The sequence below is a fragment of the Aedes albopictus genome, chromosome 2 (assembly GCF_035046485.1).
Source record: "Aedes albopictus strain Foshan chromosome 2, AalbF5, whole genome shotgun sequence".
Taxonomy (NCBI): domain Eukaryota; kingdom Metazoa; phylum Arthropoda; class Insecta; order Diptera; family Culicidae; genus Aedes; species Aedes albopictus.
This window is the reverse complement of record NC_085137.1, coordinates 475,933,283-475,957,396: the sequence shown is the minus strand read 5'-3', so window position 1 is coordinate 475,957,396 and position 24,114 is coordinate 475,933,283. Positions and strand designations below refer to the sequence as shown.

The window sequence follows — 24,114 nt, the reverse complement described above, 5'->3', positions numbered from 1 at the left end:
ACTCGGTCAATTTTGAACCGATTGACTTGAAATTTTGTACACGGGTAGATACTATACCTATCTCACCGCATTCCAAGAATTGTGTCAATTGGTTCAAGATTGACTGAGTTATAGTGGAAAACAGACGAATATAGAAGCCACCGCCCAAGTAGCGCGATTCCCTACCTTTCGGTCCGGTGTTGCTGCATCGCATCGGTTTCTCTCTCGGTTTCAGATGAGCTACGCATCGTCAAGGACGGCCAGTACGGCGCCGAGAATCCGGACGTGAAGGGCGGCTGGGACGGCATGGTCGGCGAGCTGGTCCGCAAGGAGGCCGACATCGCAATCGCATCGATGACAATTACCTCCGAGCGGGAGCGCGTTATCGACTTCAGTAAGCCGTTTATGTCACTCGGCATTTCCATTATGATCAAGCGGCCGGTCAAGCAGAAGCCCGGCGTGTTTAGCTTTCTCAATCCATTGTCGAAAGAGATTTGGGTAAGAGCCAAAATAGCATTAAATTACCTGCCGCTGGCAAACATTTCATTAACTATCTGTCTTTGCTGTGTGGGGGGCGGTGGCGTGCACGGAACGGGGTCAATCGAGGGCAACGGCGTTCCGCTCTTATTGGAGGGTCCACACTACATCATAGCGTTGAATATGCCTTCACCATGTGGATGGTTCATCGGGGTTGGAAGCTTAGCTAATACACTATCAGGGATCCTATTGAAAACGGCATCTCTGGAGAAGTCTACGTTTTCTTTTAAGCATTGTTTTTTTGAGTAAAGCTGTTGCAAAGCCTGTATCTTCTAGGAACGTATGCTTCTCAATTCTGTGCACGCTACTGTCTCATAGAGCCCGCAATTCCGTCTGGCAATAACCTGATGCCATTTGCCTGTTGTGTGATTGCGTCTGTGTGTTTTTCTCTCTCTGTGTCTTTCTTGCCTTCCGGCTTGCTCTGGCCGCCATCATAAACATCAATTTTCTCTGGACCTCCGGACGTGAACCTGGCTGGCTGATGACGACAACAACAACGACCCCTGGTAGATATGTGTCCTGTTCAGCTACGTCGGCGTCAGCATCGTCCTGTACATCGTGTCTCGCTTTTCACCATTCGAGTGGCGGCTAGTTAATTATAACGGTAATTAATTTTCGAGCACCTAATTCGATCGTGTAGCTTTTTCATTTCCCATTAACCTAGACAAAGGAAACGCGTTTGGCATACTTGCAGGCGAGCAGCCGGACGCCGTCCCGCAGGCCACGGTCAACGAGTTCAGCATACTGAACTCGTTCTGGTTTGCGCTGGGGGCGTTCATGCAGCAGGGCTGTGACATCTCGCCGCGGTCCATCTCGGGCCGAATCGTCGGCTCGGTCTGGTGGTTCTTCACGCTCATACTCATCTCGTCGTACACTGCCAACCTGGCGGCGTTCCTGACCGTCGAGCGAATGGTCACACCCATCAACTCCCCCGAGGATCTTGCCTCGCAGACCGAGGTGCAGTACGGCACGCTCATACACGGCTCGACGTGGGATTTCTTCCGGGTAAGTTGTTTGAAGGGAGTACACAGTGGCAACGTAATTGGTTCTGAGTATGTGTTTTGATTCGGGCGATTCTTCACCATCATTTAGTATAAAGCCATCTGTTCCTCAGGTTGATGAGAAGTAGAACATTCTTTTTTACCATCCACAACTGAAAACATTCGTTGTAATTAGATTACTTTGCAATTGACCGCATTTGGGTCATTCCACGCGAAGTGACCGAAAAAAAGTGAAAACTTGCGGGTGACTATTACCAATTCCATCCAAAATTGGCTTGTCTACTTATTTTGGTCCCCTATTTTGAAAAATCATACCGCCGGGATCATTAAGCCGCCCCTCCGGCTAGGAACCCCTCCCCGTTTTTGAAGATTTTTAAAAACATGCCATTTTCAAATATCGATATCTCAGCCCCTGTTAAAGCTACAAAAAAGATTATAGATAGTTTTCAACTTGGAGTTTGATTGAAATTTTAGAAAAAAAAACTTTAGATGCTGAGCAGTGTTGCCAACTATATTATTTTTTTATAAAAAGTAAAAATATGCGTTTTTCTCAAAATACGTATATTTTTTTTTTCGTTTTCTCAACGGATTCGAGTTTATCAGGCTTTTTTCTGTCGGAAACACTTATCGACACAAAGTAAAATGCACCATTCCTAAGATATGGCAACTTTAGTAAAGCTTGTTTGCTGTCCATTGCAGAGAAACCAGCGGCATGGCGGTCCTATCTTTACCTACGACTGCTCAAGCGTTGTAGGTGCAAGCAATCTTTCATAGAAGCATAGAAGTAGACCATGCTTTGCATCTATGTGATAAAAATGTGATACATAACAGTGTTGCCATCATTTATTTGCTTCAAAGATACGATGCGAAACATGTCGGAACGCAGCTACAAAATAAGTGGCCGTCGCTGGGACAATATCGTTTTGGTTTGGGATTGCCTTTCATCATATCTGAACTGTGCCGCCTACTTTGTTTTTGTTGAACTGTCAGAAACGATAAACAACGAGCAAAAAGTGTCTCTGTGAAAACTTTCCGATAGTTCAACGGTGAAAACAAAAGGTAGTATTGAAAAATGGTGTGTTCTATTGGAAATTTGTTAAAGAGAAAATGTTCAACCAACAATCGGCACCGAACATCTAAACAGTTCGCTTCTCGAGAATGGTATTTAATTAAGCTTCGCTCTGGTGTACCGGAATTGAAATGTGTTTGTGATCGGCATGCAACCGAATACGGGAAGTTGTACGCAACAACTCAACGCCAGTGTTGCAATCCATTGGATTTACATACAGTCGTTCGTCGCAAAAGTTTAAATCTCATTTCTTCACGGTTCCATGATGACTACAACAAGCACTTGCCGGGTATTTTTTGAAGGACGTAAGATATGCTTACAATGTCGTATTGCAGTGAAAAATATGAATTTTACCCAGCAGTGTACACCAACAGGTAATTTTAAAATTATTAGACCACATTTGTTCAGGCACTAGCATATTTTGAAATTACAGCAGTCGAACTTCGAGTTGACGAATTGAACGAGGATATTGTGGACCCAGGTAAGATTATTCTGTAAATCATAAAATTTAAATTTATTAATATTTTCAACTGGAAAGAGAGCAATTTTTGAGGACAATTTTTAATGTTCTTCTTTCATTCAATTCGCATGGTATGTAGTAGACCACATGGATAGTTCGGACGAATGTGAAAGTGAGGACAGTTTCAAGAAAAACCTAAAAAGCCTCAATGAAACACTGGATAGCCTCAATTTGTCACCTGTTCGTAAATACAATGTGACTCGGGCCAAAAAATATCCGACTGAAAAACTTACTCGGGCTGCAGCGGCGTTGAAAACAGCTTTTGATGCAGTTGTAAAACCTGAATGCATTGAACCATGCTTACCAAATGATAACTATGAAGATGCGGGGAAAGAAATGATCGATCAACTGAAGGATAAATTCAAGTCATGCATTCAATCATCAGAGAAGGTTTTGATTTTGTCAGCACTTCCCAAATCGTGGACTGTGCGAAAAATTCAAGGTTAGCATTTAAAGTTACGGACTGTACATGAACCACGTGAAGATGAATGGGTACACTTATGAATACAAGAAGATGGGGTTCGAGCATTTAAAAGATAAATGGTGACATGTGGTTCATGGTCAATATCTTATTAGTTAGTTATAATTATCATTTTTTTTTTCTCATCTTCAGACGAATTTAAGTGTTCAGAACGCTTGGTAAGGAATATGAAAAAATGCGTTGACACAAAAAATATTTTGTGCTCCCCTAACCCAAAGAGAGGTAATGTGCTTCCTCAAGAAACCGTACAAAAAGTGCAGGATTTCTATCGCGAGGCAGACGTAAGCAAGGAACTGGCAGGGAAAAAGGATTACAAAAGCGTACGTGAGGGAGGAAAACGAGTGCAGAAACAAAAGCGTTTGGTTTTGGCAAACCTGTCTGAAATATATGCCCTCTTCAAGGAAAGATTCCCTGATTACAAAATTGGATTTTCCAAATTCGCCGAGCATCGGCCGCCCGAATGTGTTTTGGCAGGAGCAGCAGGTACTCATACAGTATGTGTATGTGTAATCCACGAGAACTTCAGGCTAATGTTCACGGGAGCCAAACTCGATCTTATTGAAGTTGATGGAATCAAAGCATTTCCCTCGTTCAGAGATCTGTTAAAAATGAACCTTTGTTGTCCACCAGCAGAACCATGCTTTTTGAACCAATGTAAAAATTCATCATGTGGCGACACGGAATCACTCCGTGAGATGATTTGGGTATATCTTGACGACAGCAATATTGAGGAGATACAATACAAACAATGGTCTCAGCAGGAAAGATGTGCTTTGGAGACTGTTGTTTTGGAGGTAGAACCATTCGTGGACAGTTTCCTAGAAGCCATCGCATCGTTGCGAAAGCACGATTATATAGCTGCGAAACAAGCCGAGTTTTTCAAACTCACTCGTGACAATCTACGATCGGGGGAAGTTGCTGTTGTTGCGGATTTCTCGGAGAACTATTCTTTTGTTTTTCAAGATAGCGTACAAGCTGTTCACTATATTAATACGCAGGCCACAGTCCACCCTTTCGCTGCCTACACAGTACAGGAGAATAAAGTTGTTCCAATGAACTGTGTCATTATTTCAGATGTATTAGAACACAGCACAACAACTTATCATGCTTTTCAGCGTCAATTTGTACAGTTTATAAAGTCGCAAGTAACAGAGCTGACCAGAATATATTACTTCTCCGATGGCGCAGGATCACAGTATAAGAACAGATTCAACATAATCAACCTTGCTTTCCACGAAACTGATTTTGGAGTACCAGCTGAATGGCACTACTTCGCTACAGCTCATGGAAAAGGCCCAAGTGATGGATTGGGTGGAACGCTCAAACGATTGGCGACGCGAGCTAGCCTGCAGGGGGCCATAATTCAATCGCCGAAGGAGCTATACGATTGGGCGCTAACCAACTGTAACTTAAACGTACGATTTGTATCATCTGATGCATGCTGTAAAGAAAAGGAACTGCTAAAGAACCGCTTCGATTCAGCTTTAGCAATTCCTGGCATTCGATCGATGCACGCCGCAATTCCGTCCGGGAAGGATGCAATAACGATGAAATCTGTTTCGAGCACCCTGGATGGTTCAACGTTCAGAATTGCAAAATCATGTACAAAGAACGTACGGACCAACAAAAATGTAAAAATACCATCCAGAGGTTCCAAGCAGAAGAAATGAAATGTGAATGAAATGAAAGCAGAAGAAATGAAAGTTAAGGTAAGGTATGCACATTTTCTCTTTTTCCTATTAAACTCGAGATATATGAAATGTTTTTATATTCTTCCAGATTAACTGAAAAGCTGCGTTGTCTCAATAACATGACATAATAACATTTCAAGTAAACATGGGTTGATAACTTTAAACGATTGAAATGTATTATAAGTAAAACTGGCATCACTGTTCCCAAACGCATTGCGTCCCGTAAAAAAATGTTTTTGCTATTTTTCTGTAAATTATATTATTCGAAAAGAATTTGAAAAATAATATCATTGCAGTTTTTTCTGCCTTACCTCAATGAAGAGAATGAATTAGAGTATGGGAACCTTGGAATATGCTTACTAAAACCATCATATCTCAGCAACGGCTCATTTTACTTTGTGTCGATAAGTGTTTCCGACAGAAAAAAGCCTGATAAACTCGAATCCGTTGAAAAAACGAAAAAAATATACATATTTTGAGAAAAACGCATTTTTTTACTTTTTATAAAAAAAAATAATATAGTTGGCAATACTGCTCAGCACGTAAAGTATTTTTTCTAAAATTTCAATCAAACTCCAAGTTGAAAACTATCTATAATCTTTTTTGTAGCTTTAACAGGGGCTGAGATATCGATATTTGAAAATGGCATGTTTTTAAAAATCTTCAAAAACGGGGAGGGGTTCCTAGCCGGAGGGGCGGCTTAATGATCCCGGCGGTATGATTTTTCAAAATAGGGGACCAAAATAAGTATATGTTACGATACTATTATTATTTTTAAGTTGGTCGATTGCACGTGCTCGGTCACTTGGCGCTGAATGACCCTTATATGAAAAAAAATGAATATTTTTTCTTAAAAACGCTATATCTCAGGAATGACGCAAATTACCTTGGGGAGTTAAGCTTTTTCGATCGAAAAACGTCTGATAAACACGATGGAATCAAAATTTTTAAAATCAAAATATACGTATTTTGAGAAAAATCGATTTTTAGTTTTAAAATTGAAAAATATGATATTTGGCAACACTGTATCAAAAAAATAATATTTTTTCTGGATTCCCTGAACGATTTCCTTTAAAAAAGCCGAAGGTCAAAAATGTGTAGGTGCAATCGTTTCAATGATAAAAATAAAAGAAAGAGAGGATAATTTTCATATCGGCCAAAACGAGGGGTGCTGCCACGGGCCGAGGGGTGATCCGATCGGCACCAAAATTTGGATTTTTTCTTTTTCCATCTAAACAAATGTTTCAGCCAAATTTGGTTCAAATCCGTGATGGTCGATTGCAAGCGGTCGGTCACTTGGCGCGGAATGACCCATTTGGAACTCATAAAATCATTACTGAATATGATTTGATCATTACTATAGGTGAATGGTGTTAAGATATGTTTGCATAGAATATCCTTCTTGAAGACTGGCAGGCAACCCCACGAAAAATCTTTTGATTTCCCAAGCAAAATTGACAACTTCCGGTTTTTCTTGCTTGCAACTAAGATTTTCTGGATATTTTATTATCAGCCAAATGCTTCCAATGAGATTGAGATACACATGGAGGCGCATGGTAGTTGATACCTATGCTTTCAACATTAGGGGTCATTCAAATATGACGACCATCCTTTAGAACGAAAGGCACTAGAGGGAAAGGGTCTGTAAAAGAGTAAAAGTACATGTAATGAGTAGACGAAAATGTGTGACAGAGGCGGAAAGGAGGTCTGAAATGCCGAAAGATGATGAACACCATTTTTCTATGCCGTCATTGACCTTCTAAATGCATTAAGACCTGTCCAAAAACTACGACAAATACGTAGACTTCTACGGAAAGAGCGGAGGTGATTCTGGCCGGAATTACTCCAAGGATTCCTCCAGGAATTCCACCGAGGATCCCTCCGTGAATCCCTGCAAGGTTTGCCCCAGGAATTCCTCCAGGAATCCCGCCGAGAATTCCTCAAGGAACTCCTCCAGGGATTCCTCCAGGAATTCCTCCAGGGATTCCTCCAGGGATTCCTCCAGGAATTCCTCCAGGGATTCCTCCAGGAATTCCTCCAGGGATTCCTCCAGGGATTCCTCCAGGAATTCCTCCAGGGATTCCTCCAGGAATCCCTCCAGGGATTCCTCCAGGAATCCCTCCAGGGATTCCTCCAGGAATCCCTCCAGGGATTCCTCCAGGAATTCATCCAGGAATTCATCCAGGGATTCCTCCAGGAATTCCTCCAGGAATTCCTCCAGGGATTCCTCCAGGAATTCCTCCAGGGATTCCTCCAGGAATTCCTCCTGAGATTCCTCCAGGAATTCCTCCTGAGATTCCTCCAGGAATTCCTCCAGAGATTCCTCCAGGAATTCCTCCAGGGATTCCTCCAGGGATTCCTCCAGGAATTCCTCCAGGAATTCCTCCAGGAATTCCTCCAGAGATTCCTCCAAGAATTCCTCCAGGAATTCCTCCAGGGATTCCTCCTGGAATTTCTCCATGAATTCTTGCAGGAATTCCTACAGGGATTCCTACAGGGATTCCTCCAGGAATTCCTCCAGGAATTCCTCCAGGAATTCCTCCAGTAATTCCTTCAGCGATTCCTCCAAGAATTCCTCCAGGGATTCCTCCAGGAATTCCTCCAAGGATTCCTCCAGGGATTCCTCCAGGGATTCCTCCAGGGATTCCTCCAGGGGTTCCTCCAGGGATTCCTCCAGGGATTCCTCCAGGGATTCCTCCAGGGATTCCTCCAGGAATTCCTCCAGGGATTCCTCCAGGAATTCCTCCAGGGATTCCTCCAGGAATTCCTCCAGGGATTCCTCCAGGAATTCCTCCAGGGATTCCTCCAGGACTTCCTACAGGGATTCCTCCAGGAATTCCTCCAGGGATTCCTCCAGGAATTCCTCCAGGGATTCCTCCAGGAATTCCTCCACGGATTCCTCCAGGAATTCCTCCAGGAATTCCTCCAGGGATTCCTCCAGGAATTCCTCCACGGATTCCTCCAGGGATTCCTCCAGGAATTCCTCCAGGGATTCCTCCAGGGATTCCTCCAGGAATTCCTCCAGGGATTCCTCCAGGAATTCCTCCAGGGATTCCTCCAGGAATTCCTCCAGGGATTCCTCCAGGAATTCCTCCAGGGATTCCTCCAGGAATTCCTCCAGGGATTCCTCCAGGAATTCCTCCAGGGATTCCTCCAGGGATTCCTCCAGGAATTCCTCCAGGGATTCCTCCAGGAATTCCTCCAGGGATTCCTCCAGGAATTCCTCCAGGGATTCCTCCAGGAATTCCTCCAGGGATTCCTCCAGGAATTCCTCCAGGGATTCCTCCAGGAATTCCTCCAGGGATTCCTCCAGGAATTCCTCCAGGGATTCCTCCAGGAATTCCTCCAGGGATTCCTCCAGGAATTCCTCCAGGGATTCCTCCAGGAATTCCTCCAGGGATTCCTCCAGGAATTCCTCCAGGGATTCCTCCAGGAATTCCTCCAGGGATTCCTCCAGGAATTCCTCCAGGGATTCCTCCAGGAATTCCTCCAGGGATTCCTCCAGAAATTCCTCCAGGGATTCCTCCAGGAATTCCTCCAGGAATTCTTCCAGGGATTCCTCCAGGAATTCCTCCAGGGATTCCTCCAGGAATTCCTCCAGGGATTCCTCAAGGAATTCCTCCAGGGATTCCCCAAGGAATTCCTCCAGGGATTCCTCAAGGAATTCCTCCAGGGATTCCTCAAGGAATTCCTCCAGGGATTCCTCAAGGAATTCCTCCAGGGATTCCTCAAGGAATTCCTCCAGGGATTCCTTAAGGAATTCCTCCAGGGATTCCTCAAGGAATTCCTCCAGGGATTCCTCAAGGAATTCCTCCAGGGATTCCTCAAGGAATTCCTCCAGGGATTCCTCAAGGAATTCCTCCAGGGATTCCTCAAGGAATTCCACCAGGGAATCCTCAAGGAATTCCTCCAGGGATTCCTCAAGGAATTCCTCCACGGATTCCCCATGAATTCCTCCACGGATTCCTCAAGGAATTCCTCCAGGAATTTCTCCTCGAGTTTCCCCAGGCATTCTTGGAGGAATTCCTCCACGGATTCCTACAGGATTTTCTCCAGGAATTCCTCCACGGATTCCTCCAGGGATTGCTCCAGAAATTCCTCCAGCGATTCCTCCAGGGATTCCTCTAGAAATTTCTCATGGAATTCCTCTAAGAATTCTTCAAAGGATTCCTCTAGAAATTTCTCAAGGAATTCCTCCAGGGATTCTGCCAGGAGTTCCTCCAGGGAAACCTCCAAGAGTTCCTCCAGGGATCCCTCCAGGAATTCCTCCAGGGATTCTTCAAGGGATTACTTTAGGAATTTCTCAAGGAATTCATCCAGGGATTCTACCAGGAATTCCTCCAGGAGTTGCTCCAGGGATTCCTCCAGGGATTCCTCAAGGGATTCCTCCAGGGATTCCTCCAGGGATTCCTCCAGGAATTTCTCCAGGGATTCCTCCAGGAATTCTTCCAGGGATTCCTCCAGGAATTCCTCCAGGGATTCCTCCAGGAATTCCTCCAGGGATTCCTCCAGGAATTCCTCCAGGGATTCCTTCTGGAATTCCTCCAGGGATTCTTCCAGGGATTCCTCCAGGAATTCCTCCAGGGATTCCTCAAGGAATTTCCTTAAGAATTCTCTCAGAAATTCATCTAGAAATTTCCTCTAGGAGTTCCTCCAGGGGTTTCTCCAGGAATTCCTCCGAAGATTTCTCCAGGAATTTCTTAAGGAATTCCTCCCGAGATTGCTCCAGGGAATCCTCCAGGAATTCTTCAAGGGATTTCTCCAGGGATACCTCCAGGGATTCCTCCAGAGATTCCTCCAGGGATTTCTCCATGGGTTGCTCCAGGAATTCCTCCAGGAATTCCTCCAGGAATTCCTTCTGGGATTCCTCCAGGGATTCCTCCAGGGGTTCCTCCTAGAATTCCTCCAAAAAATGAAGGAATTGCTCCAGGGATTTTTTCCAGTAATTCGTGCTGGAATTCCGCCAGTAATTCGTGCTGGAATTCCGCCAGGAATTCTACCAGGAATTCCGCCAGGAAGTCAAGCCAAGAATTCCTCCAAGAACTACTCCAAGGATTCCTTCAGCAAATTCTCCAGAGATTCCTCTAGGAATTCCTCCAAATATTCCTCCAAGAATTCCTTCAGGAATTCTCCAAAAAAAATTCCAGGACTTTTTCGAGGAATTCCTTCAGGGATTCCTCCAGGGATACCTCTAGGAATTTCTCCAGGGATTCCTCCAGGAACTCCATCAAAGATTCTTGCAGGAATTTCTCCAGAGACTTCTCCAGAAATTTCTCCAGGGATTTCACCAGGAATTCCTCAAAGGATTCCTCCAGGGATTCCATCACGGATTCCTCCAGGAATTCCTCCAGAAGTTCCTATAGGAATTCCTCCCAGTATACCTCGAAGAATTCCTTCGAGAATTCCTCCAGGAATTCCCTGAAGCATTCCTCCACGAAAGCCTCGAGGGATTCCTCCTGAAAATGCTCCCGGAATTTCTCTAGCAATTCATCCAGGAATTCTTCCAGGAACTCTCCAAGGAATTCCTTCACGGATTCCTTCAAAAACAATTCCAGAGATTCCTCCAGGAATTCCTCCTGAAATTTCTCCAAGATTTTCTCCAAGAACTACTCGAGGGATTCCTCCAGGAATTCCTTCAAAGATTCCTGCAGAATACATCCAGGGATTTTTCCAGGAATTCCTCCAGTGAATCTTTCAGAACTTCTCCAGGAATTTCTCTAGAAATTCTAGGAGAAATTTCTCCAGAAATTCCTCTAGGAATTCCTTTAGGGAATACTCCAAAAATTTCTTCAAGAATTCCTCCAGGAATCCCTCAAGCATTCCTCCAGGAATACCCTGTAGAAATTCTTCCTGAAATTGCTCCAGGAACGACTGTAGGAATTCGTTCAGGAATTCTTCCAGAAATTCCGCCCAGAATTCTTCAATGTAATCCTTACGGGTTTCTTCAAGAGATTGTTCCCGGCATTCGTCCTGAAGATTTTCCAAGAATTTCTCCAAAAACTACTCCAGGGATTCCTCCAGGAAATTCTTCAAAGATTCCTGTTTTGATTTCTCCGGGGATTTCTCCAGGAATATCTCTAGGTATTAATCCAAGAACTTCTTCAGGGATTTCTCCAGGAATTCCTCTAGGGAATCCTCCAGGGGTTTCTCCTGGAATTCCATCAGGGAATTCTCCTGGAATTCCTTCAAAGATTTCTCCAGGGATTCCTTCCTCCAGGAATTACTCTAGGAATTCCTCCTCGGATTCCTCCAGGTATTCCAACAGGAATTCCTCCAAGAATTCTTCCAGGATATCCTTCAAAAATTCGTCGAGAAATTCCTCGAATAAATTCTCGAGGAATTCCTGCAAGAAATTGTTAATTATTAAGATTGCTCCAGGGATTTCTACCGAAATTCCTCCAGGAATTCCTCCAGGGGTTTCTCCAGGGGATCCTCCAAGAATTTCTTCAGAGATTTCTCCAAGAATCCTTCCAGGGATCCCTATGGAATTGCTCCAGGAATTCCTCCTATAATTCGTGCATGAATTCTGTCAGGAATTCTTCCAGGAATTCCGCCAGGAATTCTTCAAGGAATTCTTTCACGTATTCCTTCTAAAACGAAACCAGCGATTCCTCCGGGAATTCCTCCAAGAATTTCTCCAGAAATTCCTCCTTCAGTGATTCCTCCTGGAATTCCTCAAGAAATTCCTCCAGGTATTCCACCAGGAATTCCTCTAGAAATTCTTCCAGGAATTCATCCAAGAATTCATCCAGAAATTTCACTGGGAGTTCCAAATTCTCCAAAGATATTTCCAGGAATTCCTTCAGGAATTGCTCCCGAGATTCCTCCAAGGAATCCTCCAGGAATTTCCATAAAAACCTGCTTTAAGTCTGAACTGCAAAAGCCAATAAAAAAATTGTATTTGACTTTTAAGGAAAATAAGAGAGATTTTTTTAAGATTATTTAACCATCTAAATTGAGATGAAAATGCAAGTTATTGAAAACGATTTTAATTCTGGAAAAAAAACAAATGTGGAAAGAAATTATTATTATATTTATATTTGTTATATGCTCAATTAAAGTGAAGATATGACGAAGCCACACCGCAAATTTTCCAAAGCACAAATCTTAAGACCCGAATGTCGGTTTGCGCTGAAAAGTTGATCGATTGGTTACCCGCTGGTGGTGACCAATCGATCAACTTTTCAGCGCAAACCGACATTCGGGTCTTTAGATTTGTGCTCTGGAAAATTTGAGGTGTGGCTTCGTCATATCTTCACCTGGAAAATTAAGGTGAAGATATGACGAAGCCACAGAATTTCCAATTAGAATTTCCAAAAATACAGGTTACCAAACACACAACTTGTTCCGCAACGTGATCCAATTCGAGCTATTATCCACCCTCCCGTAAACAACCGACAAACTAAATCATTTCTCAACAGCCATGAAATCACTCGAACGTCGTCATGTCACACCCAAACAAGCGACAATTCACGCAAAGGTAAAGAATCGCCGAAATAGAAAATGTCACCCGTAAGGCACCGAAATGCCTCTTATCCGGAAAATAATCATTTCCTTATCCTCCGAGCAAATCTTCTTACGTCAATCCCCGGCAAAACCTAAATCTCACGTTCTTGCCGCTGTTTTTCCACAACACCGCTGTCACCACACCGCACGCACTCACACAGGTTTTCCTTTCTCTCTCTCTTCCACACCGCCGACCACAGAAATCGCAAATCTCCCTGTACAGCCGCATGTGGGAGTACATGAACTCGCGGAAGCACGTCTTCGTCAAAACGTACGACGAAGGCATCCGGCGGGTGCGGACGTCCAAGGGAAAGTACGCACTGCTCATCGAGTCGCCCAAGAATGATTACACGAACGAGCGGGAACCGTGCGACACGATGAAGGTGGGCCGGAACCTGGACGCCAAAGGGTTCGGCATTGCCACCCCACTGGGATCGCCGTTGAGGTGAGTGTTGACTAACGGATTGTAATTAGTTTCAATTTATTTAGTGATTATTTAAGGTTGAAAAAAGCAATAAAATGTAGCTTTACAATGATTTTTTAAACACAATTAAGTCATCGATGGAAATCTAGCGGAACGTTCCTAGTTTATAAGAAAATATTGGGCAATTCTCGCTGAGACCGGCCCACTATTTACACCTTGTCTTCAAAAATGTTTAAGGTGCCAATTTTCTGAATGTCCTCGCTAAAAAATAAGGAAAACGCATTTGGTTACTCAAATTGATGGACCACCCGTTAGTTAAAGCCAAAACAATTTTTGCAGACCCCTCGATTTTGCTCAAATGGTGGCTCATTTAAACCCTTATAACTCGAAAGTTTCTTCAAAAACCACCTCAAAACGAATTATTGTTGAAAAGAGGAAAGATAGAGCTACTATTTACAATAATAAAAAGTTGGGTCGGCCCTAGGGTCGGCCACACTGATTTTTCCGCCATCTTGGATTTTTATACCAAAACATTTTTTCACCATGATGGCAACCACCGATTTTCAAATTTTTTGCATCAATTGAAAACTGAGACATTTATACATAACATAAAAAAAATAGAGATGTCTTTTTCTTCTTTCAAAAGTTATCTGCCGTTTTGTAAACCATGTCACAATTTTGATTCACTAGCTCACATACGCAAAGAATGACCATGCGTCTCCAATGGCGTTTATTTTATTTATTTATTTTTACTTATAGGGGAATTTACCTATTCTCGGCCGTTTTGTTCTCTTCGTCTTTGGGGGTTTTGCGAAACCTATTGAACTCAGACTTGGTTTTAAATCCTTCCCAACTAAGCTGAATTATATGGCCAAGTTTCAGGCAATTTGGCTGACAAAAACCCCCAATGACGAAGAGAACAAACCTGCCGATAATACCCATTGTCACCCTATATAGGTATAAACGGCTATGGGCTACTAGGTGAACTACAGTTAGTAAAAAAAAAAAACTAGCGAATTCGCCTGCTGCAGAGGTATAATCCTCCAAGAATTGCTTCAGGCATTTCTTCAGAAGTTCCTTATAATTTTCCTACGGAAGTTTCTTCTCCGAATCTTTCTTCATTCAGAAGCTCCTTCTGAAATTCCTTCAAGAGTGCCTTCAGAAATTGATCTGTGAGTTCTTTCTAAGATTTCTCCAGAGGTTCCTTCGAGGAACCCGCAGGAATTCCTACTGAAATAACTTCTGCAGTTTCTTCTGGTGTTCCTCCAGGAATTAAATCGGGGAATCCACAAGAAGTTTGTTTTTGGATTCATCAAAAAGTTCCTTATGATTTATCCAGCACTTCATTCTGGTAATGCTTCAAAGGAGTTTCTAAGAGGCCCTCTTGGATTCCTGCATAATATCCTTCAAGGATTCCCTAGGGATTTCTTTACGAATACCTCCTGATGTTCCTTCTGCGATTACTTCGAAATTTTCCAAGATTGATTAGAAGTTCCTTCTGGAATTTATCCAAGAGTTACTTCAAAGCCTCATCATGGGAATTTCAATCATGATTTCTCCCGTAATTCACTTCCTTCGTTTCAGGATTTCTTCAAGAGTCTTTCGGGATTTCTCCAGGAATTCCTCCCGGGATTCTTCCAGGATTTTTTTTCCTGAATTCATCAATGAGTTCCTTCTGGGATCTCTCAAGAAGTTCCTTTTGAGATGTCTCCAAGAGTTCTTTCTGGGATTGATATTGAAGATTACACGAAAAGTGCCTTGTGGGATCCTTTCAGGAATTTATCCTGGTTTTATTCCAGGTTTCCTCCAGAAGGTCTTTCCGGGATTAAGAAGTTACTACCAGACATTCTTTGAGAAATTCCAAGAATTCGTCCAGGAAAAACTTCTTGGGGGATTCCTCCTAGAACTTATTCCTGAATTATTTTGGAAACTCATTCTTGGATGACTTAGGGATCCTCCTCCATTTCCTAAAATTATCTTATGAAATATCTCCAGCAGTTTTGTATACATTCCTCCAGATGGTCATTCCCTTCAAAAACTCTCTCTGAGATTACATTTCTCCAGGATTTCCTACAGGGGGTCCCGGTGAAATTACTGCTGAAAACATTGCAAAAGGGAAACAATTCCCTGAAGGAGCCTTTACAGAAACCTCAGAAGGAACTTTGAGAGGTATCACAAACTCTGGGAGGTATCATGGAGGATTCCTAGTACTCCTGGATTCATGTCAGACGGAACCTGGGAAAATATCAATTGACCCTCTCATTTAAAATCATATTGGAAGTTTCCAGAGTCACTCCGGGATTTTCCCTGAAATCTCAAGAAACTTCTTGAAAATCCAGGAAGGTTCTTGAAGAAATTATAAAAGGAAGATTCTGGACGAAACTTCTGGAGAAATACCGGAAGATAGGGTAATTGTTCCCTTCGTTGTGGTAGTACCTAATGTTGCGATAGTGGCAATTGAGCACTATTTCGACTGAAATGCTACCAAAAGGCATTTTTAATAGATGTATTATGCTTAAATTATGAGATTGCACCATTTGTGTGCTTAAGATTTGCCCAAAAACCTATTTAAAAAAATATTTTCCTTATTTTTTTTGCTGCTGTGTTCCTATTGTTGCGGTATCCCATATGATTTCAATGGGATACCGCAACAATAGGAACCAAAATTAAATTTTACCTCCATAATAGGAACAGTGTGCCTAATGTTGTGGTAAGCGATTTATGATCGAAAACAGAGTGAAACGATAGTTTTTATATTTTTCCAAGCAAATTTGGATAGAAAACTACCAACTAACGTTTTGCAACCCTTCATAAGATGGTACGATCATTGTTTTTAAAATGAATTTACCTTAATACCACAACGATGGGCACACTTACCCTATCATGAATGAAATTCGCAGAACGAGGAATCTTTGAAGGAACTGTTGGGTAAATCCCAGAGGCAACTTCTGGTCAACCTTGGAAAATCTTGGAGGAATCCTAGAAGAAACTCAAACTGATATTTGTTAAGGAACTCCAGTGGGAATCCTCGAAATAGCTTCTGGAGGAATTCAATAAGACTTTAAGAAACTCCTTGAGGAATCTCAGAAAGAATCTCAGAAGAAACTTTTGAAGCATACATGCATATATACATTTTTTTAGCTTGGTATCAAAAAACGTCTCGAAAAAAGGAATAAAAATAGGAAAAATGCGCCAGATTTTTCGAGAAATTCCACCAAATCACCGATTTATTCCAGAAATGCAAATCACATTTGAAAATTAAAAAAAAACCGTTAAGAATTTTGCTTTCTTAGAGATCTTTTGGGATAATTTTAGGAACTAGCTCAGGAAAAAAAACTTCAGACTTCCAGTCTGTAACATATCATATGACCGTCAAAATCTTTACACAGTTTGGCAACTGGACTTGGACGTCTGTTCTATGTGATAATGTTGAGATTTCTATGAAAATCGTACGAAAACCTGGAAATTACGATAGCGTATCCACGATTCTTAATAAAAACAGGTGGTACCGATTATCTTGACTATTTCGATTAATACTTTTCAAAAACGCTAAAGGATTAGCAATTCCTTCAGTGATTGATTGGTTTTGGTTATGTTTTTTCTTGAATTATTTTACGGGTTCCTCCTTGTATTTCTACTGCAATTCCTACTTTAATATATTTCGCAGTTTTTGACAGAATTCTTCCTACGAGTTTTCCTTGAATTTATCGAAGCTTTATATTTCCAGGTGGTTTGCCTGAGTTTTCGTTTTCTGGCTGTATCCAGTTCTCCGAGTTTCCATTCATGAAAATTACCATTGGTGGGAGTTCGGCATTGCAGTCTACAGATCTCTAGGACTGCAAAGCCGAACTCCCACCGATCGTTATTTCCAAACAGTCGAACCCTCGAACATATAAAATTTCAAGAAAATATCCCGCCTGAAGCTTCTGTAGAAACCCCGGGAGAAAACCCTGGTAGGAATGCCTACTGAAAATTCGTGCAAACTCCTTAAGAAAATCTTGCATGAACTGTAGTAGAAATCCCAGGAATAACTACTGTAGAAACTCTGCGAGCAATCCGGGGAAAGCTCCTAGGAAATCCCAAGAGGAAGACCGCAAAGAATCGCGGAAAGTTTCCAAAGAGAAATCCCGAGAGAAACTCTAGGAGACATCCTGTGACAACATCCAAGAGATATTCTGACAGAATCTCTTCTGCAGATCTCGGTATAGGGTCTGGGACCATTTGGGCAGGAGCACCTATTTTGGGCACTTGCTGCTATAACTCAGTCAATTCCAAACCGATTGACTTGATTTTTGAGACACGATCAAAAACGCACAGTATCTAGGCATGTGCAAAAACTCAAGTCAAACGGTTTGAAATTGATTGAGTTATAGCAGCAAGTGCCCAAAATAGGTGCTCCTGCCCAAATGGTCCCAGACCCTAGTTCCTGAAATAAATTTCTCGGACTTTTTTTTTGGGAAAGCGGTGGCAGAACTCTAGGAAAAAACACACGAGGGACTCTGGGAGCAATATCGGAAAACCAACGGATGAAATTCGGGAAAGAATTTCTGTAGGATTCCCGTGAAAATTTTCAGGAAAAACCGGTCGGAATTCAAGAATTCAGGAAGATTTCAAAGAAAGAATCCCGGAAAGAATTGTTTGAAGCTTAGAACAAGTACGAATCCGGAAAAATCTACGGGAAAAATCAAAAGGGAACATTTAGCAAAAGGAAATATATGCTAGATTTTGAGACCCTCCACTTTGTATGAAATTTCACATCTATATGATGATGATGATGATGAATTCGCACGCGTATTTAGTGATGTCCCGCAATATAATGGATCCGGTTTTCCAAGCCCGTGTCAAAGAGAGGGGTTTGCGGGTTAAGTCCCTCCCTTTGCTGCAATTTATTGTATTCAAGCGCCTCATTGCAGTTTACACAAACATTGCTATGCCTAATCAAGATGGGGCTTTAATAGTTGTTTAAGAATTAAAAAACATGTAGAAATCGTGACCATACCATCGATATGTTTCATGTTTGAAATATTGAATCATACAGCTTATGTTACCAGCTATATCCAAAACGATACAATTTATCACAACTGCATGAAGTTGGAGAACATTTTGGTATGTATTCTTATTCTACCATAAGTGACTTCATGAGTTTCCTAGACTTCATTTAAGTAGTTTCTCCATTACTGCAATAAGCTATATGCCCTCAAAACTTAACGCCAAAATGTGTTGATTTCCACTAGGACTGGCATCTATTTATTGCGTATTGGAAAGAGGGGCATAACGCCCCGGTTAAGCATATGTGGTCATAAACCTCAAAAGATACTTATTTTAAAGTTGTATTCTGCCTTGGAGAGCAGTTTACTCCGTTACCTAAGAGACTTCAACTTTTGACCCGCGTGCCCACAACATTTCCCATTCAAATAAACAATTCAAAAAAGTGTTACTTTTTAGGTGCCAGGAAATTGCAGGAGGCAAAACGCTTTTTTGGGTGCATTTCCCGCTTTGAATTGTTGTGAAATACCAAGGGGCTCCATAGAACGCTTCCCAGCGGCAAATGAAGGAGTAGGAGGTGCTTGGTGGTTTAATGGTTTGATTCCATATAATCAGCGCGCAATGTCTTAATTTTTGTGGGCTGCAAATTAGGGAATCTTTCCAAATGTGGAAAATCGTCGTTTTTCACGCTTTTTTTCGACAATAGCAGCCGTTCTTGGGCTCAACCTGCTCAGTTTTAGTTCTAGTTGTATCTTACGAAAACCTCCACAATATGATGAAATCGCGTGAAGGCGTTTTGCCCACGGGGAGTGTTATGCCCGCATTTCCCCTAACGCTCAAATCGCAAATTTACAACCCCTCCTCTCCTCCTTCCGTACCGCTATTTTGTATGAAAACCCTAAAACTTCAGTATTGGCTGTAACGTCATAACCACAACCCCACCCGTTCCCTTTGAGCATTACGTAATTTGTAAACGGCACCCTACAGGTACGAAGGTAGTTTTCATAGGTAATAACCCATTTTCACAGTTCTCTCAACACTCACCGAAGTGGAATCCTTCGACGCTGTTGCTTGTGCTCGATGGAAGTTGAGCTGGTTGTTGCTGGTAATGGTGGGCTAGGGGGGGTGGTTTGTGGATAGAAGCTTTTCCCTCTCGGTTGTATACTCACTCCCTGTGCTTTATGTACGCAACCAGTGAGTGCTACATCTAGCGGAAAATGATGAAACTTCTTAGGATGATTGCGTGGTGAAAACGTTTCTATCTGAGGATAATGAAGAAGCTTTCAAGCAGTTGGGGAGAAAGTTGTGTGTATGAAGTGATCTCGTCAGAAAGTTGTTAAGTGTTGATTTCGTACAAAGCAATAAATTAATGATTGCAATGTGTAGCTAATTTTATTACACTAGTTTACAAAAAAAAACGGAAGCCATGAACTTTTATCAACGGACAACATTTTTTTATGCATAATTATGTACGAATATCAAAATCGTGCCACAAAAAAATTAAGTAGAACAGTTTTTGGGTTTTTCCTGAGAATCAAGCTCTACAGTTTTTAAAATTACGGAATTTACTCAAATTCAAATATCTGGCGTTGCAGGCAACGAATTTTCAATCTTTTTGCATAAATAGAAAGCTGAATATTATATGTTTCGATCATCTAAACATAATTTTTGCATCAAACTAGTGGGATTCGAGATATTGGTGATTAGATAGGCCAATCTCCTTAAATTCGAGAAAAATATGCAAAACATAATGTAGTTTTGTATTTTATTTTTTTCAGTAAGAAAAAAACAGTAAAAAAATCTTTTCTTACGTATATTTGAAACATTAGATGTTAGCCAGTTACAGTAAAAATTTCAGCTCCTTCGTAGCATTGGCTGCGGAAATAGAGATGTATGAAGGAATAAACTTTGCTTACCCGAGCAGAAGAAAAAAATCAATAAAAGCATATTTTGATATTGAGATCAAAAATTGATATTGTTTTGTTTGATATAAGAGGTAAAAGTACTGGAAATAATAGCTGAAATAAAGTCTCTTAAAAACAATAGCTTAAATTTACTCCTCGACCAACATCATCATAACAAATTTAGCTCTTTTGAGAGCTAACCAATAGCAGCGATCTATTCGGTTGATCTTCAAATAGCAAATTTTGCTATTGGTCAGACGTTCTAGGAACATTTTTTTGCTATTCAGTACTTTTACCTCTTATATCAATCAAACCAATAGCACGTTTCGATCGTCAGTACTTGACCTCTGCCCGGGTAAAAATAGAACTAATATCGATTGCAAATCGACAGCTTTATATGGAAAGCCGAACAAATTTCCGCTCTACTGTATAGTTAAAAATCTGTCAGAACAGGCGTTAAAACGTTGTAACGTCACGGTAGAATGTGTCAGAGCTTTATTTGTCAATTGGCCTTTTTTGCATCGTAAAGTTTGCTTTGTGCCACGTCTCTAGTAGAAGACGATTGTATGGTGGGACAACTTCTGTTAAAAGAATTGATAATACTTTCATTTACCCTTTGAGAAAATGGTTCTGATTTTTGGGTTGAATCAATAGTTTCTCCGATTGTAAATGAATGCGTAATCAACAATTCCACATATTGATCCCAGTTTGTCTACCTGGGATTGTCTTACATCACTTCTCTCTAAAAAGGTTTTTTTTAGAAAGTCTTCTAAAAATTTCTTTATAAATTCTACAAAGAATTCTTTGGAAATTCTTCCTTTCAGGAACTCTTTGAGAAGTTTCCACAAGGATTTTAAAAAAAATCTCATGTGGTTCCATCAAAAATATCTCCTGGGATCTGTGGAGTGGACCTGGTGTGATGGTTAGAACACTTGACTATCACGCCGAGGACCTGGGATCGAATCCCACTCCCAACAAACTCACAAAATGTGAGTTATTCCTTCGGAAGGGAAGTAAAGCGTGGGTCCCGAGATGAACTAGCCTAGGGCTAAAAATCTCGTTAATACAGATTAAAAAGAAAAAAAAGTCTCCTGGGATTAGGCATCAAAATTTTCCTTCGCTCACGCAAGTAACGATCCATCACATCGCGATATTATCCGGATGAAGCAGCCTGTGGTATTTTCCTGGAATTAATCAATGATTGAAATAACAGAGATGAACCAGCCTAGGGCTGAAAATCTCTTTAATAAAGACAAAAAAAAAAAAAATGATTGAAATAGCTCATACTCCGGTTTTTTGCATGATAAAAGTATGATCTCTCTAACTAACGCTCACTCACAACCCATATCCACTTACAAAAGAATTATGTATCAAGCCAGGCGACAGAAATGCACTGTCACGTTCGTTCGTGTGACTAACATCTAGCTTGCCACGCCCTTACAGCGTCAGCAGCGGTTCTAGAATTAAATAAATTCAAATAAATTTTGTTTACCAAAACAAAACAACCTCTACAAGATGAACACCTATTAATAATAAATTATTACAGTTAAAGTAATTAATATAATTAATTAGGAATAGTGACTACAGCGCCATTGGAGTTCTAATGTATTTCTATTTTGAAAATTTTCTGGTGAAATCACTGGAAAAAAAATCCCGAAGTTATCTTAAAACAAATCCGGATGAATGCTTAGTGTGTGGTTTTAACAAAGATTAGTGACATTCCCCTTGGGTGTCCTTCCCCAAGCAAGCGTTTGTGACAGCCAGCATCATGACTAGGTGGACAGTGTGATGCTACCTTATTGAGGAGTGTAGCTTTGGCGGAGCAAGTCGCCTACATCGCGAGATCCCGTATCATGCCAAGTGATTCCACTGTAGTTTGCTAAGATGGCTGGGAACGGATTGTTCCGGTGAAATACGCAATATTCACACTTAGGATAATACCAAGGAGGATACTTGAAGAAACACCTTAAAATGTCATTTTAGTTCTCAGAAAAAAAAATCTTGAGAGGCTACAGAAGGAACCCTTTAAGTAATTCCCAGGAAATAAGAAACTTATTTAGGAATCTCTTTAAGAATGGCTGGATACATATAAACTGGATAACTGACACTGAGAAAGATTACAAGTGGTAGTCGAAATACGCGTATCTGTCAAAGGATAAGCAAAATATGGCGGTATTAAAAGGTACAAAACTGATTACACTCATTCAAAGAGGTTATTCTGCTTAAAGGGTTCGAAAAGTCGATACAAGATAAACTTTCAGTCGTTTAATAACCATGATCACACTTGAACTCCTATTCAGCAGTGGTGAATTAGCACAGAACATTATGATTAACAACTCAGCAACACATTAATTCAGCTGCTGTTCAGCAAAAAACGCATGTTTTTCATCTTGTACTCTAAGTAGAAGAACGATGAACTTAAAGCACTTATTTGACTTATGAAAAACACATTATACAGATACATATGCTAATATTTATATAAACTTGACAAGAAGCAGAATAAGGTCTTGTTAAACTATTTTGTAAAGGAATTAGTGATATTCCACTTGAACGCTTGAAAAGTGTTTTAAATTATCCTTGTTAATACCGATACGAAAGGTTGAACATTGGCTACTTTTACAATTGGAAAAGCATTTGTATAGTAATGTGTGCAGTATAATTTTAGTTCAGCTACCATTACTATTATAAAGCAACAATTCAGCATGCATGCTTGTTTGCGGCTTGTAATTGTTAGTTGGGCTCCTCGTCGAACCATTCGTTCCGTCGACTTATTTCCACGTACCCGATGATGCTCTCGGCTGCGTCCTCGAGAGAGATTACATCGAGCTAGGCTGCAAACGCTGCCTAGATATTCTACGTGTATGCTGACATCCGACATCCGGTTACTTCAGTCACTCTAGGTTATTCCGTGGCGGTCGCTGGTGCCGTACTCTGTTGATGACGGATAGTTTTTGGCGCAGTTTGATAATCACCAGTGGTCAAGTTTGATGTTTGCGCCACGATAGGAAAAAGGTGGGGATTTTTTTATTACCGTACGGGATTGAGCCGAAGGGTCTCAGATTTTCATGAAGTTTTTTTTCCACAGGTAGGGCATATGGATATATTAACAAAAAAAATTGAGAAAAATTCAGGGTCGCCTATTATCCTGGAAAACTCAGGTGGATTTTTTTTGTTTTCCCCTGACACTACTTACTTTAAAAAATCATAACTCAAGAACGAAGCATCGTAGAAACAAAGTAGAAACAAAGCCTATATTTTATGGTTATTTTTCACAAAATTTGCCACAACTCAGTAACGAAAAAAACTACATTCCAAAAATTTCAGCGATCAAAGCTTACAAAATTACCTTCTCAAAAATATTGTTTTGAAAATTTTCTGCAAGTTCGCACATAGTTTTTCCCGCTTTTCTTTATGAACTTTCTCAACTGTGGAAAATTTTGTAGAAAACTTTTTCCACTTCATATTTTTTTTAACTCCTGAGAAAATTTGCTTTCGTTTTCATTAAAAACTTTGTTTTTACGATGCTTCATTCTTGAATTATGATTTTTCAAAGAAAATGCTTTTATGGCACATTTGGACATTTTTCAACAAAATTGGCCATAACTCGAAAACGAAAAAAAAGTGCATTCCAAAAATTTCAGCGATTAGGGGGCGTCCATAAATGACGTAGCATTTTTAAGCGATTTTTAATACCCCCCTCCCCCCTCGTAGCATTTTGTCACAAATTTGGATACCCCCTCCTATAAATGACGTAGCTTATTAAACACCCCCCCCCTCAAAAAAAATATCATGTCAAAAAGCAAGTAACGAAAAAACTCGAAACTTAGTTCTGATTTCAATTATTACTTATATGTTAAACGAATATTGTGAAAAAACAACAATAGCATTACCTACTGTGGAGCGGATCTGGTGTGATGGTTAAAGCACGTGACTCTCACGCCAAGGACCTGGGATCGAATCACACTCCCGAAAAACTGCAACCAGAGGAGATTATCACCTAAGCTGACTCAATAAAC

General features: G+C 41.1%; 1 protein-coding gene across 2 annotated transcripts in view; it reads left to right on the top strand.

Annotated features, from left to right (window-relative positions):
• The window catches only part of LOC109622846 (glutamate receptor 1), a 634,036-nt gene that overhangs the window by 590,349 nt on the left and 19,573 nt on the right, over positions 1-24,114 (top strand). The window contains exons 7-10 of one of the 2 annotated variants that reach the window (XM_062854092.1): positions 215-477; positions 1,027-1,120; positions 1,211-1,521; positions 12,985-13,229. In XM_062854092.1, the coding sequence (XP_062710076.1) occupies positions 215-477; positions 1,027-1,120; positions 1,211-1,521; positions 12,985-13,229 (913 nt within the window). Of the gene's footprint in view, positions 1-214; positions 478-1,026; positions 1,121-1,180; positions 1,522-12,984; positions 13,230-24,114 lie in introns of both variants that reach the window. The other variant, XM_062854091.1, reaches the window with a different exon arrangement.